Genomic DNA, 16,472 nt, shown 5'->3' with positions numbered 1-16,472 from the left:
GATTGACATCTAAGCTAATATGTGACGGCGATTTTGCTGTTTTCTTGATATTTTTTTTCTTTTGTGTTTTTATATCTCTCCTTCCTTTGCTTTGGCATTTTGCAAACCAGTATTCCACATGCAGCTTAATTTCAATGGCTTGCTGTCATATCTATTTACTTTTGTTGTTTTAGTTGTTGTTTTCATTATTACGTCTGCTGCTATGCCAGCACATCAAAAAGCAAAGAGCAAAATTTGAAGCTCTATAGTGGCATTGGTTTTTGTCACTATAATGAAGCAAGCTTTTAGGCGTTTTTTGCAAAATGCCTTCAGTGAACCGCGTATGCTATGCTTGTGTGTGTGTGTGCTTGATTGACTGAAGCATATTTTTGGAGCTTAAGTTTGTTTGTTGTGGAATGTTTGCATTGCGTTGTTCGTTTTTGTTTGTTTTTGTTTTAGATGGAAAATGTCTAACTAACATAGCTGAACCTATTATGGCAACTACGCATACTCACATGCATGAATGGGTATAGAGAACTAATACAATAGTAACCGCATAAATACGTGCATGACAACACGAGTAGTCTATTGAGTTAGTGCTTGGCATTCAGGCAGTACTTTCTAATTCTGAGCTCCAAGTCTGCTGTGATCATTGAATATTAACAAATTTGCTTCAACACTGGTCGCCCTACAACAGCTAGCGGGAAATCGCCGGGCAGTTCCTGTCATGACTCATCTTGACATAAAAATCACCTGTGGAAAACGGCTCCTATTTAGGTGCTATATAAAAGCGCCTGCCACAAATTACCGAAAAAGAAACTGGGCCTTAACCTTTCTTAAGTTGAAAACGCCAGTGCGTTACTTACAAATTTTTTTCGTTGTTTTTTTCTTTTTTTTTTGGAATTTTTTGCTCACTGTTTTCTCATCATTCCTCGTTTGATAACTCCAATTCTCTAATCTCATTACGTCTGGATTTTGCCTTAAAGTATGCAAATGTGCGCGTTGACAGACAAACTAGTTTCATTTCACCTTTCATCACTCCACCACAACGTTTTTGTCTGCCAATTTTGCTTTTATTTTTATTACCCATATTTGCGGTTGTATATTTGCATACTTATATATCCAAATATGTACGTACGTTTACATCATCTGTCTATGTGGGTGTGCTTATAACTTGGCATAGATTTCTGCTTGTTGCTGTTTGTAGTTTATCTTTTCGCGCTGTGGCACTTGTCGGCAGCAGATTTAACGATTTTAAAATGTTATTGCCGTTTCTGCGGTTAGTGGTTTTATAGTAGCGAATTTAGCCGCAGGAGGACTGAATTGCGGAATTGTGGCTTGTATGTATTTGAGAGTTTGTATTTTTAAAGCATAATTGCAGCAATTCAGACTTAACGCTAAATGTGTTGTTAACATGGCTTTAGTGAATTGATGGCGACTATTTTGTAGACTGGCGAGTAAACGGGAGTCGTTTAAAATGCTACTAATAATGCAAAGAGAATATTAAATAAACAAATCAAAAATAAATAAATTCAACCCTCTCAGACTTGACACTAAAGTACAGAGAATCGAGAAACTTTGCTTTAATAATAAGTGTCACATCACCTACTAGCCCCACTCTGCTGTGAGGGTCTTTAATTAAGAGCGCGCGAATTTTGGAATTAAATAGAAACAAATGTGGATGTTTTAGCATCCTTCAATGGCTTTCAGCACTCGGGCATTTGATGCATCTGGGAGGATCATAAATAAAAAAATCATAAATAAAAAACTTCTGTGTGTGAATGAGTGTGAATAAGAGAGAGAGAGAGAAAGAGCGAGAGAGGAAGAGAAGGAGACAGGGATAATTTCAAAAGAAATACAACAGTATAACATTTGTGTAACCAAAATTCGATTTTATTAACTATATATGCATTATGCCGGCATTTCCATGTTTGGTGTGACGATATTTACGCTATAATCCTGATTGTGGTAGATTGCCACACCGCCAGCTCTAACATTTAGTCGCTTATATTTGATGACACAATTGAAATTTGGTATACTAATATCCAAGTTTCGGACAAAAGTACTATACTCGATTTGAGGATGACAGAGTCTGTTAAATCTGCGGCATGTGCTCGTAGGCTCTGACAATTAAGAGTATATACAGATAGCCCTCTTCTCTGAGTTATGAAATCGATTATTTGTTTATCCACAGTTTCCAGTCTATTTAACGATAGTCTCCGGAATTCATCTTGTAAATGAGACATACTGACTGATGCTCGTCGACCATGGTAGAATCTAAAATCATTTCCGTTCGTTATAATCCACAAGCCTTCAATACAAGTGACTCGTGATAAAGCAACGTAAACTAATGATTGCGAATGTTTTTTATCATATTCGTAAACTACTTCAGAATACGTGCTTCCCTGAGACTTGTGAATGGTCGTCGCACAAGCACAAACTAATGGTAAACGTGATCGTTTAGCGTTAATCGTGTTGTTGTTGTCTAGCGGGATTGTTGATGTGCGTCGTCCGATTGGCACCGCTATTTCACTGATATTATGCGCTGCAACATGACCAGCAACTTTGTTTCTCTGTCGCGTAACATTATGATGTATAGCTCTCCTTCTCTTTCTCTCTATGTTATATATCTGTATACTCTGTCTTACAACGAAGTCTATGTCTTAGGTATAGAAAATGTATAGCTCTCTTTCTCCTTCTCTCTACGTTGTATCTTTTTTTCTCTCTCGCGTAACGAAATCTCCAAACGTTACATTTTTCCCAATTCACTCTCCTTTCTCGCTCAAATATCAGACCGCCGCTAAAGAAGTTTCACTTCAAAAAATATATACTCGCATAATATAAAAAAAATTACTTCATGAATAATAACTTTTAGCGGCCAAAATCGGGTTTTAAAAAATACGCTTTCATTTGTTGAGCACAAACGTGCGCACTAACCATTGGCTAATTGTGCTCCGAACTATTTTTAAACATAGGTACAACTGTGTAAGGAGCAAAACGAATGCAGGATCGAGTCCAATGTTCTTTTTCTTGTTGTAAAAGTTCACTAGTCCCTGCCAGCATGGTGCTGTCACCGATCGTCGCCGTCTAACTCATCTAACGGTAGGCCCATGAAACATGTTGTTTCAACATGTTGGGTTCTGAGGTAGAGGGGTGTTAGTTAAGTGGGTTTACCTCCATATGCCGGATATATATTGAGAACATCGGTGTCGATTCTGGATAGAAAGGAGTTTGACTTATATTACAATAACCAGACCGCAAGTTACGCGGGTCTCAGGAGGCAGTTGAAGCTATTCGCCTACAATGGGTGGTGGTTGGATTTCGATAACGGCATTCGGCGGTCGGGAGCTTAAGAAGGTGGTCTCCCGAAGGAGTCTCCCGAAGAATGTCTTTGATTGTCTGTCTTTACACTGTCCAATCCAGTAATCGCAGTTGTGTTTGGCGCTGCATATCGTGTGTGTAGTCGAAGAGATGTCTCCTGACTCGCTTGGGAGGTTGCTCAGACCCTAGTAAATGTCTGCAGGTGTGACGCTCACGGTAGCACTCCAGCATGAATTGCTCGTTGGACATTCTTGACCCACATGGCTCTGTATTCCTCGTTGTGAAGGTGTTGTAGAAGAGATATCAGAAGACGTTCCTTGGATGTCCTGCTAACAGTATTTTGACAGGTCTGGAGTTTTGTCCACTTGTATTACTAGTGCCAACATTTCTTTGTTCTTGTCCCAAGTGCTGTCGTCTAGCGATTTGTGAACCTTGTTGCGGTTTTGGGACTTAGTGCAATTGCGGTTGTATGCGCTGAGAAGGACAACAAACTGTCGCAGGTAACACCCAGATTTTCTCGGTTGTTAGCGGTCAATTTTGGAGTGTCACTGATTTTCACCTTTAATTTTGACCTCCTTCGTCCAGGTGGTTAAGAGAGTCACCGTGTAGCAAACAAGCGAGAAAGGATGGCGAGATAAACATTCACATTGGAACATAAGTCATCGAAGTCATTGCCGGGTCAATATTGTCATTTAGTTTGATATTTTCACCTAATAGAGGTGTTGCCTTGCTTTGATAAATTACCAAATCAAGAACGAGTTCTGCTGATGTGGTCAATATCCAGTTTTTTAAGTCAATGCCTCTGCTTTGCGCGCCAAACATAGGCGTACTGCACAATGACCAGTAAAGGGAATCAGTTTTCATCCATTGAAAATCGTCATCCCTGTTTTCTTGGAATTTTTAAGCAAGTATTTCTAACCACACTTAATTTTGGTTACGATCTTCATCATCGCTGCTAAAATCGGGAATCTACTGGAACAGCCAAAACATCATCGGAAGGAAGCGAAATTAAATAGCGAATACAGCAAAAATAAAATTGCCTTTATTTTTAATGACTGGAACATATCTAACCTTCATGCAGCAAGCCAGCAAACAAGGCTGTTGGTTTGTATTGTAAGATACTCACATAGAGATATTGTTTCATACATTTTCTAATCGATCGTATTGGACTAACATCTTGCCGTGATGCTTTTCCCCCCATAGAGAACAACTCTCATTGGTCCATAAAATAATTATCTTTTGTTAAAGTGGTAAACAAAATAATTCGCTTGCCATTAGCCTTTTATCAATGCGATTTTTGCTTTTCCAAAGAAGAAGCTTGCGAGGTCTTCAAGTAAAAAATTTATTGTCACGTAAGCCTCTTCAGAGCGTATGTACTCCACATCAATCTTGTGGAGTGTTTCTTGATGTTGTTCCACAAATGGAAAGACCTACAGTTTTAAGTCAACTGCGAACGGCAGACGATTTTTTGGGGAGCTTTTCCGTGGCAGAAATACACCCGCAAGTGCGCCACCACCAGCCGAGGGGCGACCGCCATTAAGAAAATTTTTCTTATTTGTTTCGCTAAATTTCAATTTGAGTGACTGTCGCTGATGGATTGGCTCTATTAGTGCAAACTACGCGTTTCTCAAGTGACGCCGATACAATTCTTAACGGCCTCTGTTTCAGAGTGTTTCAGACGAGTATTGATATTTAAGTGCACCTACCGTTATTCAAGCATTCGATGCTTGCAAGTACTGGTGTTGGCAAACGCATAAGTGAAAAGAAAATTTTAAAAACCTAAAAATAATAAACCTAAAATGGTAGATAAAATGCGCTTTAGAGAATTGCTATTATTTTGCTAACTAACTATATATATTACTCCGGGTCGATTTGTGGGGAGGCAAAAAAATCGCCCATTACTCTGTGAAAAGCATATTTTAGGGATCAAAATAAGAAATTTTGCCGAAGGAACCATACCTCTAAAACGAATTCTGATGTCCCCCAATTTGGGTCGAACTTTTTAGTTTCTTTTCTCATGTAAAGGCCAAAAATGGTGATATTTTGAGATGATTGTATGGGGAACCCCCCAGGGGAGTTCCAGGGGGTGTGCCACTGGCATGGGTGGATCGGCCGTCCAAAGTTAGTGGGGGTCGGTCATACATTTGGACTCGATTGGAGCACTCTAAATGGGTCAAAGTGGGATTTTTCGTTCGACCCAAATTGGGGGACATCAGAATTCGTTTTAGAGGTATGGTTCCTTCGGCAAAGTTTCTTATTTTGATCCCTAGAATACGATTTTCACAGAGCAATGAGTGATTTTTAAATCGACCCGCCCCAATATATATGTAGTCTTACCCATATCTAAAAAATCCATTGACGTTGGTTGTGTTCGGAAGATAACCTGCTACCCACAACCACTGCAAACGTTTTACAGCTTTGATTACAAAAAAAAAATATTATTGTATAATCACTATAAAAGGGAACCTTTAGCAGTTTACATATTTATTACATTTATGTGGAATATCATTTAAAAAAGAATATAATATATCGTCTCTCAACAACTTTATAACAGGAACAGCAAGAAATATTCAACATACATAAACAGCCTTGATAAAAATTTATAAATTTTAATACTACTTTGCATCTATGCATGCACTTTAAAAACTCCTTATTGATTAGGCGAACAGGAGTAAAGGAACCGTTGCTTTTGTAATTTTTTAATAGTTAAATATGTAAGTATCCTTCACATAATGACCTCTCGCACCATTGGAACATTCTCTGCATATTCGTCATATTCGTCATTTGCGTGAATCATGCGCGCACAGAGCATCACTCCAAAACTATATTCGCACGGGTCATCCTCCATGTCATTTGCTGCCTTGCATTCAATCATATCCTCATAGCTATCGTCATTTAGTATGCCCGCATCATGCATCATTTCCGCATTCAGTTTTCCATTCTCGTCCATGAAGCCCAGTCCGTTTAGCAGACAATTCGCATAACATTTGTACTTCATGTCAATGTCTTCCGGGTTGGGATCATCGGGTAACTCATCCAATTCTTCTTCAGTAATCTTGTGCTGCTCTAGACAAGCCTGAACAAAGCTGCTGGTGGCTCCAGTTGGTGTCTACAAGAGTGGCACAGGCACAACAAACGCCATGTTAGAAATTAATGTAAAAAAATCGCAACAAATGAGCAAACCTCTGCTATAAACTTTTCATATGTGGAATTTAAAGTCATATTGACTATTTTCGTTCACACTCACCGCAGTCACTCTGCCTAATGGCATTAAGAACAAAATTGCTGCTGCAAAAATCACCAACCAAGTGAGTCTAGGTAATAATGTCATCCCTTTGCCGCTGCTATACATCTCCCCTCGCTCTGTTGCATTTTCTCGATCCACTCCAAATTGATACATCCTTCAACAAGTTGTACTGTGTAAAAGTTATGTTACAACTTTTGTACAAACTCGAAATGAGCAAACACACAAAAAATGTGAGCGAAATTTATTGCAATTGCCAACGTCACTCGAATCGTTTTCCGAAAACAAAGCGTTTTCCCCTGTTTGCCGATCAGCGAAAAAATTCTGCACTAATGAAAAACTTTTCGAACCGCTACACATTTTTATATGCGAAAAGTTTTGATTCAATATTGTTTTGCCCCGCCACCTGCCACCTGCCATCGGCTGTAGGTACTTTTGTGTGTGCACAACAATCCGATGTGCGGTAAAAATGCAAACTCAATAAAGCGCCCAGTAAAAATGTAAAAATGAAAAGTCGCGTTTGTTAGCGCAATTTCGACACAAACACTTTCCACTCACTTCCTCGCTCTTCAGCCAGCCGCCAACCCACAACGCCGTTGCACCTCGTCACACGTATAATAGGAGCTTGCTTCATAATTCAATTACACTGATTCCGGTTGCAGATAAATGCAATGTGTGGTAGTGATTAAAACTTATGTCAGCAAAAACAACAAATGTGCCTTGATTTGCATCGCATTCGAATTAATTGCTTTTGAGATTTAAATTATAGCAATTATTTAGACGAGAGCTGATGAAATGATTTAAGTCTTTAGCTGGAAGTGCATTTTAGCTGGTAGGCAGCAACTCGCTTTTCGTGTTATGTGCAATAAAGAGATAACTGCTAGGACTTCCTCTTCGAATTAGTTGCCTTTCGGCGCATCACTGATACAGTTCAAACGTAATTTATAGTAATCATACTTCGTAATTGTAAGCCATTTGCCGTAGTTGTGTGGAATTCACTTATAATTTAGGGTGTTTTTAAGAGCTTGAGAACTTAAAATGATAATATAGAAGAAAAATATTTTTAGAATGAATTTCATAGTAATTATTTTTTTCATATAACAACCGGCATATGTTTGCCGCTGTAGCCGAATGGGTAGGTGCGCGCCTAGCATTCGGAATTGCATAGGCTCGAATAATCGTGCATGAAACACTAAAATGTTGGGAAACGTTTTTTCCAATAGCGGTCGCCGCTCGTCGGTATAAAATTAAATGGCAATGAATAAAAAACTTCTTACAAAAAATGTCTGCCGTTCGGAATCGGCTGTAGGTTCCTCCATTTGTCGGACAACAACAAAACGCACAACACAAATAGGAGCAGCATCTCGGCCAAACACGTAAAAAGGTTGTAAATCCAATTAATTATTGGCTGTAATTAGTTTTGTGGAAAAAGGATTTCTCAATAGATGGCTGTAGTGATCGATATCTCGTAAAGTATATTACGTATGTATGTGCCGAAGTTTAATGCTAAAGAAAATGCCGATAATGTCGAAAGCGTCGATAAAATCACAGAAATAATCGAAGTTGATCGGCTTGTTAGTAGCCGTAGTAGGAGCTAAAGATCGATCATAGAACAGTTTTAAACTATTTGCATAACTAATACATATGTGATATTTTGCCCACCGCTACGATATTCATAGGCCATTCAATCAGTCCACTTTTTTATTACTTTTCCAAAAAATCTGAAAAATAAATTTAACACTTATCCTGTATTCAAAAACAGGAACGTACGTGACATAAGTGGGTCAATTTTGCCCAATGGACGAATGAATAGATTTTGATTTTATTTCAAGGTTTAAAGTATTTTTTTATTTAATATAAATTATTTAATTCAACATTTTTTATTTAAAAAATTAAAAAATTCAGTTAAGTAAGTACAAAAAGGTGTTCTTATGGCGGTTTTAAGCAACTAGTACATAAAATAGATGCTTCAGAATGAGCCTTACAAATAAAGTTTTCGCACTTACTGCTATATTTCGTACTATTTGATCGACTTGGTCAAATAAAGCAACGACCACGTTTTAGATTTGTAGGTTTCGGAGTCTTTTCAGTAGTTTCTGCTGTTTTTTGAGTGTTTACTTCGAGGGAGTACAGATTCGCGCGAAATTTCCTGTAAAATAAGTTCATTTCCGAGCTCTTCTAGGAACAAACGACGCTTAATTTTTTTATTCTTGTTCCATTCAGTGTTTATTTCTCTAAAAATTACAAAAGCATTATATGCACTTATATCCAACATATTGTAAAACAAGGACTGGTGCCATCGATTTGTCCTTCGCTTGCAGGTGTATGTCCTAATAACTTGGTCTAGTATATCGAACCCGGATTTAGTTTTATTGTAAAAATCTATGATTTCTGGCTTTTCAGTGTTGGGATTGATTTCAACATTATTGTGGAGAGTGCTGAGTAGATATACAGCTCGATTCTTTTAGGCACATATCCAACTATTGTGGTTTTTTTCTTGTTATCAAAAAAGAAGTGTGAATAATTTTCTGGTTTATTTTTTAACTTTGTAATTTCCACAGGCAAAAACCACTACCAACTCGTGAGATGTAAAAAAATTATCGCACGTGATATTACGACCTTGTATATCCTTCACTAGATCGAGTACAACACAACGCCCCTGCTCTTTCTCAGGCTTACAATTTCGATCTTTACCTCTATACACCTGCAGCGACCATGCAAAACTTATTTGGCTGTCACACAAGGCCCAAATTTTAATTCCGTATTTTCCAGGCTTCGATGGGATATATTCTTTGAAAGGACAACGTCCGCGAAATGTAACCAATTGTTCATTGACTGTGGTGAATTCTCCAGGATTATACATCTTTTGTATGTTACATTGCCAGCGATTCCAAACATCTCTGATTGGTGCCAGTTTATATGATTGGTGCTCGCTTCTCATTCCGGTCAGATTTCTTGTCGATATTCTGAAATCTGCGTAAAGTCATTGTTGATCTGAAAATCGGACGGCCCTTAGAATCATCCCCCAAACTTTCGAGTGCTTCTCCATGTGATCGAAATACACCTGGTAGGAGCAAAAGTCCAAAATATGCTTCCAAACTAATACTATCTATTTCGACCCAATTATTTTCAAACACTGATTGACCTGAAACAAATCCCCAGGTATTACTTTACATGCAGGTACATACTTCTACTTATATAATTATGTCTTTCAATTGCAAGTGACTTACCTTCTATATTAGTCATCTCAATGATTATTTTCACCACATCGTGCGGCATAAATAACATAAATGAAGATTTTATACGATCGGTCCGACCAATGGCATACCGTGTAGTACCGGGTGCGGTGGTAATAACTTTTTCTGCAGCCCGGCTGCCAGCTCCGCTTGCAACTGATTGGTTATACCACATATATTTTCCATCCTTAGACGGAAAAGCTCCTGAAACATTATGCTGAAGGACAGAATTGTCCTCTTCGTCTGTTTCATTGCTCCAAGATAAACATGAACTTTCACACTTCTATTCACATACATACATATGTACATACATACATACATGTCAGTCAGCCGCGAGGTTCATTGATATTGTCCTTATGTATATGTACTTACAAACATATGAGAACACATACTGCTTTTACTATTGGGCAATTTTGACCCACTTACAGGGCCGTAGAGAGCATATCCGGGCCCGGGGGAAAATCCGGGCCCCGGGGGAAAATTGCAAATGCGGGCCCTTTCCAATAATGTCTAATTCATATAAATACGCATAATCTCGAGTCCGGGCCCCTCTGAAAACTCCGGGCCCGGGGGAAAAAGTACCCGATCCCCCCCCCCCCCCCCTCTCGACGGGCCTGCCCACTTATACAGGATAAGTGTTAAATGGACCACACAAACGGTGGCCATTCGGCCATTCAATTTGTGAATGAACTTTATTTTATAAGCACGTAAGCCAAGAACTTTATGTAAAATTTTCCACGTAGTCGAAGGAAAAAGGTCAACAAGTTGAGAATAACAACAAATCGACATTTCGGCGTCTTCTTCAACAATTCACTTTATGAACTTCTCCTTTTTGTAGCGTGCGCTTTGAGTTGTTCCACAAATGGAGGGATCTGCAGTTTTAAGCCGACTTCGAAAGGCAAATGTTTTTGCATGAGAAGCTTTTTTATAGTAGAAATACACTGGAAGAATGGCAAAGCTTCAACTCTTGACTCAGACTTCAGAAAAGGCATCAAGAAGAGATAAAACAGGATAAGTGCAGAAAGCTTAGATTGCTTCAATACGAAATCGAAAAATGCTTTAACAAAGATATTGTCGGTGTGCATCTTCGTAAGCTGCTCTATGGCAGGGGTCATAAAAGTTGTCCTACGGTTAAACGCCACTGACTTCGCAAAAAAATGAAAATAATTCCAAAGATTTCAAAATGTTGTAAATTACAATGCCTTTGGGAACTTAGGGAAAGGAAATCTGTTATTTTGTCGAATGAAAGCGTATTACAGTTTGTGCCTTACGTAAGAAAATGCAAATGGAAACAAAACTGCATGCAATTAAGAGGTTCCCAAGGTGGTGGAGACAAGATGATTGTTTGGATATATGTTTGTCTTAGTTATAGAGAATCGGATATATACATTTTTCAGTTTGAGGAGATAATGCATTTCAACTCTACATAGTTTCTTGTTACCGTTTTTTGGAGAAGAAATGCGTTTGCAAGGACAAATAATTTTCCAACAGAATAACGCATGCTGTACTCAAGACTGTTTAAGGGATCAAAATATTAATTAGAGTGGTCATCATCATGAAGGGATTTATATTTATAGGAAATCGGCCAGCTAAAGGTTTCTGAAGATGACTTCTAATTGAGGTTGAAATATCGACAAATATCGCAATCATTTGGTTTGTTGTTTTACTGTTTTAAACCAGCCTTGCCGCACAAGATAAAATTACGAAAATCAAGTATTTAGAGGTCATTAAAGCAATTCAAATCATTACTCAGAAAGTATTTTTTTTAGTTTGGCGTGCTATCAATTTTTTTCAATTCAAGCAATTTTTAGTAAATTTTTGTTTAGTTTGAATTGATAATATAGTTTGCTACAATAAATTTCCTAATATATCCTAAATTTCCCTGTATACCTATTCCTCATTGTCAGTAAATTTATATAAAATTAGTTTTCATATTTTTATTGGCAAATTTCTAACATTATTCACTTCGAGTTCAGTACTCTCCCAAAAGTCATTTCGTTTCGAAAAAACAGAAATAAAATAAAATAAATTACAAAACAAAAAACTGCACTCCGCTTCTGCATCAGCATTTATTTTTCTAAGCGATTATTTTTCTTGTGCTTTCACCTTATCTTCCACTTGGCGTAATTACCCCATTCATTCACTCGTTTGCAATTGTAAAGGTTAAAAAATTGCACTACGCTTCAAAATGGTTCGGAACTTTTTTTCAGCACCACATCTCTTCCGCTTCCATTGACGCCGTTTGCCACAAACGTCAAAGTCAATGGCCAGTCATTAGAGTTGATGTACTACTTGTAGTTGCAACTTGCTACTTGCAACTAGCATTTGCTGCATTGTCCTGCTGTAATATTTTTTTATGGTATTTACAACTTCAAGTGGGGGTAAACAAGTTCTAATGCTCATAAGCGCACACGTACGCACGCACACACGCACATGCCGAACATTTGGCTTTGTGCGTTGCATAGAGAAAAATATTACGAAAAGTTGCAACTTGCAGCAAACATCAGAGCAACAGCGCATAAAACTTTTCACTGAGCGCACGAGTGTGTGTGTATGTTGGTGTGAGCGCGTGTAGGATGAGGAGCATAGGGGCGAGTGTTGAGGTTGCTTACTTTTCATTATTTCGGTTCAGTGCCTTGACAGTTGTTTTTGTTGATGTTGCCGCTACTGCTGCGGTGGGGTATGAAGGTTTGCTGGTTAGCATTTATTTTGCCTCTGACTTGCTAAATATTTTGCGACACTTCCTCGCATAAATAAATAAATGTATGTTTGTAAGATGCACGCGTGCATAAAATACACAGTTGTGTGCATGTGTCAGTACATACATATGTATGTATGTGTGTGTATGGAATTGCATTTGAGAGGAGTGAGTTAATTATGATATTCTTGTGACCTGGTTTTTCATTAGGTTCTCTGGACTCATTTGGGGATGTATTCTCAAATAATGAATATACACATATACATTTACACTTGTGTGCACAATAGGAGCAGCGCGACTAATTGCAAAGTTTAGACTATTTGTTTTTTTTTTTTTTAGTTTTTTATAAAAAGATAGATTATTCTACAACAAAAGCCATAAAACGCAAATTTGAACCCTGGTACAATTTCATCAAATTTTTTTATTTAAATTTTTAGAATTTTTGTTTTAGTTTTGTATGACTTTTGTTTTTTTCGTTTTTTCATTCTACAACAAAAACCAGAAAAATCAAAGTTTTAAACCTTGTATAAAGTTTTTTAAAATTCCAACAAAATTTTCCCAATTTTTAATATAATTTTTTAGAAAAACTAATTTTTAGTTTTTTATGAAAACATAGTCCATTCTACAACAAAAACTACAAAAACTCAAAGTTCTAGACTTCGTACAAAAATTTTTTAAATTCTTCAAAATCTTCGCAATTTTTAATCTAAACTTTTGGAAATTTTCTTTTTTTAGTTTTTTATGAAAATATAGTTCATTTTACAACAAAACCCATAAAACTGAAAGTTTTAAACCTTGTACAAAATTTTTAAAAATTCTATCAAAATTCTTGAAATTTTTTAGAAAAGTTTTTGTTTTTTTGTTTTTTGTGAAACCATAGTTTATTCTAAAACAAAAAAGCTGGACGTTTTTAAATCTTGGAAAACACTTTTAGAAATTTTATCAAAATCTTGAAAATTTTTAATCTAAATTTTTTTAAAATTTTCAAGTATGCATGTGTATAGCCCATTGAATTTCGATATATTGAACAAAGAGCAAGTGTGAAGTGGCTCTAAATTACGTTTTTGTTTACATTTCATGCATTTTCGCCATATAAAAAAGAAATTTCGAACATTAGTTATATAGGATAAGCCACATAATACCGTAATTGAACCTATATTAAAATAAAAAAAAATATATATATCGAAAAATTAAAAAAAAAAATAAATTTAAAATAAACAGGTATTCAAAACCCGCAATATGTCACGCTGCTATTATTGTGCACCTGTGTGTGCATATAAATGTGGTAACTCCTGCTCTATTTTTTGTTTGCCAACTAGAAATCTCTTTCTGGCATTTTGTGATTTTAATTTTAAGCAAACTTTATTTCCTTTTTCCGTCCTGTTTTGGATACTCAAAAAGTCAACACGTTTCTGCTGAGCCAATCAAAGCGTTTTACTATAAGAACTACTCTTACTTCGAGTTCTAAATAATTTTAACAAATTTATATTGTGTACGCTCTAATTTTGTTTCCAAGGAAACAAAAAAGTATAAAAGTTATGAGTTTTTATGTAGTAACATTTTTTTGGGGATTTATAAAGTGTTCGGCAACTAGCAACGATGACCCATGAGGCAGGCTGGTTATGTGATAAAGGGGGATTCAAATACAATTTCATAAAAAGTAAAACAGGGGCACATAATTGCATTTTTTTAGTCCACTCTCATTATTTATAAAAGTAAAAAAGGAATTATTGTAAAAAAAGTAGAAAAAAAATCGGTCATAATTGATTTTTTTCCTTTTCGTATTTTTTTAGTCACGTCTCATTATTTGAGAAGCTCGTGTGGCTTTACTATAAAATATCTATCTCTTGACCATATCGGCAGGCGTCTTTCTTCTTTCAGTTAGCTGCTTCAAATTCGTGGTGCTTCGCGCAAATCGCTTACATTTTCATTTGCGAAACGGACTACCTACCACTGAGCTAAATTATATATTATGAAATCAAAAAACTACTGTGCGAAAAAATTGGACACCGTTTCATTACCATCCTCCAATCTGAAGCTCCCGCTTCTTTCTTCCCTCTGTTTGGTTTTGCACCTCTGTTTTTTCTCTGTATGGCATCACAATGAAAAAATGTTATTCTCTGTCCTAGTGAGTACTCTGCGAGATTCTGCGTAAGATTTTTGGACCTAGATTCTGCGTAAGATTTTTGGACCTAGATTCTGCGTAAGATTTTTGGACCTTTGCACGTTGGCAACGGCGAATATCGCAGGCGATGGAACGATGAGCTGTATGAGCTTTACGGCGACATAGACATAGCGCAGCGAATAAAGATCCAGCGGCTTCGTTGGCTGGGTCATGTCGTCCGAATGGATACAAACGCTCCGGCTTTGAAAGTATTCGATGCGGTACCAGCTGGTGGTAGTAGAGGAAGGCCTCCTCTGCGTTGGAATGATCAGGTGGAGGAGGACTTGGCTTCACTTGGTGTGTCCAATTGGCGCCGGTTAGCACGAGAAAGAAACGACTGGCGCGCTTTGTTAAACTCGGCCAAAATCGCGTAAGCGGTTATCGCGCCAATTAAGAAGAAGAAGTGAGTACTCGCTTTTATATCTCATGAATTTTAAATTGTTTGATGGGTTTATTTTTCCCCAAACCAATATTATAATTATTTTACGGTTTATTTTCTGTATCACGATGTTCAATGTTTTTTTTTAGAATTTTTATATCATATTTTTTCCTTTTATTTCATTTAGTTTAATTTCATTTCCTACAATTTCGTTTTATTTCTTATCATCTAATTTTTTTATCATTTTACTTCATTTAATTTTTTATCATTTCATTTTCCAAAACTTCATTTGACTGCAATTCTTATATTATATCTCATATTTTATCCTTTCCCGTCATTTTCTTTTATATCATTTCAAACCGTTCCTTTGAATACTTTTAAACTCCATATCTGTATTATTTTCTACTTTTCTATTTGATTCCCTATATATAAAGATGATACAGTCCTAGTGGTATCTCATAAAGATGCAAAATTTACAAAACAAGTTCAATGTGACATTAAGGGGGGAGCCTGGTTTATAAGGTCAAAAAAATTAATTTTTTTTTTTCGTTTTAAGCGATTCCTAATATATTTCAGAATATTCACACTAAGTTACAAAGCCTAATTCTCAATATTTCCGTAGATACAAACTTTATCTTCTTTTCTCGACTTTTCGTTTTGATGATTTCTTTGAATTGGCGTACATGAATGAAAAAACTAATGAACCTTTTGAAATGAATCATAGCTTGTTCCCTTCATTAAATTCTCTTCTATTTGAACTATCAAAATAGATACAAAAAATTTTCAAGATTGTTATACCAAGTTGAAGTGAATTTTTTTTTATAGAAAGGCATTTTTTTCTTGAAACAAGATTGCCATAAATCAAAGAGAATCTTAAGCCACTTGAAATTTACGTTACGAATGGACTAAAATTTAATAGACTCTAAAACTGTATACCTAACTTCTGTTGTTGTTGATGTTGTTGTTATTGTGTTGCAGCATCATACACATTTCCCATACATGCACGGGGTATGCTGCTGGAGTGAACAGACCTTGGCCGGATATAAATCCGGGTCGTTCCGGTAACGTAGAACCGACTGTCGTGGGAGCGTACGCCTAACTTTTTTTTGAATTCCGATTAAAAGATTTGAGATTTTGATGAGAATTTGCCGAGATTTCATAATTTTTTAACAAAATTTCTAGAAAATTTGTAGAATGAGTTATAATTTTATAAAAAACTAGCAAACCCGGCCCCCTTCGCTGGGCACACTAAAATAGAATAGATATGGTTTAGAACAGAAAATATATGGTTTTCATATTATTTATTTCTTTATTCTTTATTCAAGCTCTTTGGCATAAACAATATTTTTTGTTTTTCTTTTTGTTTTTGAGTAAATATATTATAAAATATAAATTGAAAATCGGGAAAAAAAGAAGATTGTTTTTAAATTTCAAATCAACGCATATGAATA

The 16,472-nt window shown here is 36.4% G+C and overlaps 1 protein-coding gene across 1 annotated transcript; it reads right to left on the bottom strand.

Moving 5' to 3' along the window:
* Positions 1-5,751: 5,751 nt before the first annotated feature.
* Positions 5,752-6,887, bottom strand: LOC128866499 (general odorant-binding protein 57c). Its single transcript, XM_054107304.1, has 2 exons — positions 6,548-6,887; positions 5,752-6,409 (listed from the first exon to the last, which is right to left on the bottom strand). The coding sequence occupies exons 1-2, from the start codon at positions 6,698-6,700 to the stop codon at positions 6,026-6,028; spliced, it is 537 nt and encodes a 178-aa protein (XP_053963279.1). The 5' UTR covers positions 6,701-6,887; the 3' UTR covers positions 5,752-6,025.
* Positions 6,888-16,472: the final 9,585 nt, after the last annotated feature.

The sequence above is a fragment of the Anastrepha ludens genome, chromosome 6 (assembly GCF_028408465.1).
Source record: "Anastrepha ludens isolate Willacy chromosome 6, idAnaLude1.1, whole genome shotgun sequence".
NCBI lineage: Eukaryota > Metazoa > Arthropoda > Insecta > Diptera > Tephritidae > Anastrepha > Anastrepha ludens.
The sequence above is the reverse complement of the archived record's forward strand: the minus strand, read 5'-3'. Positions and strand labels throughout refer to the sequence as shown.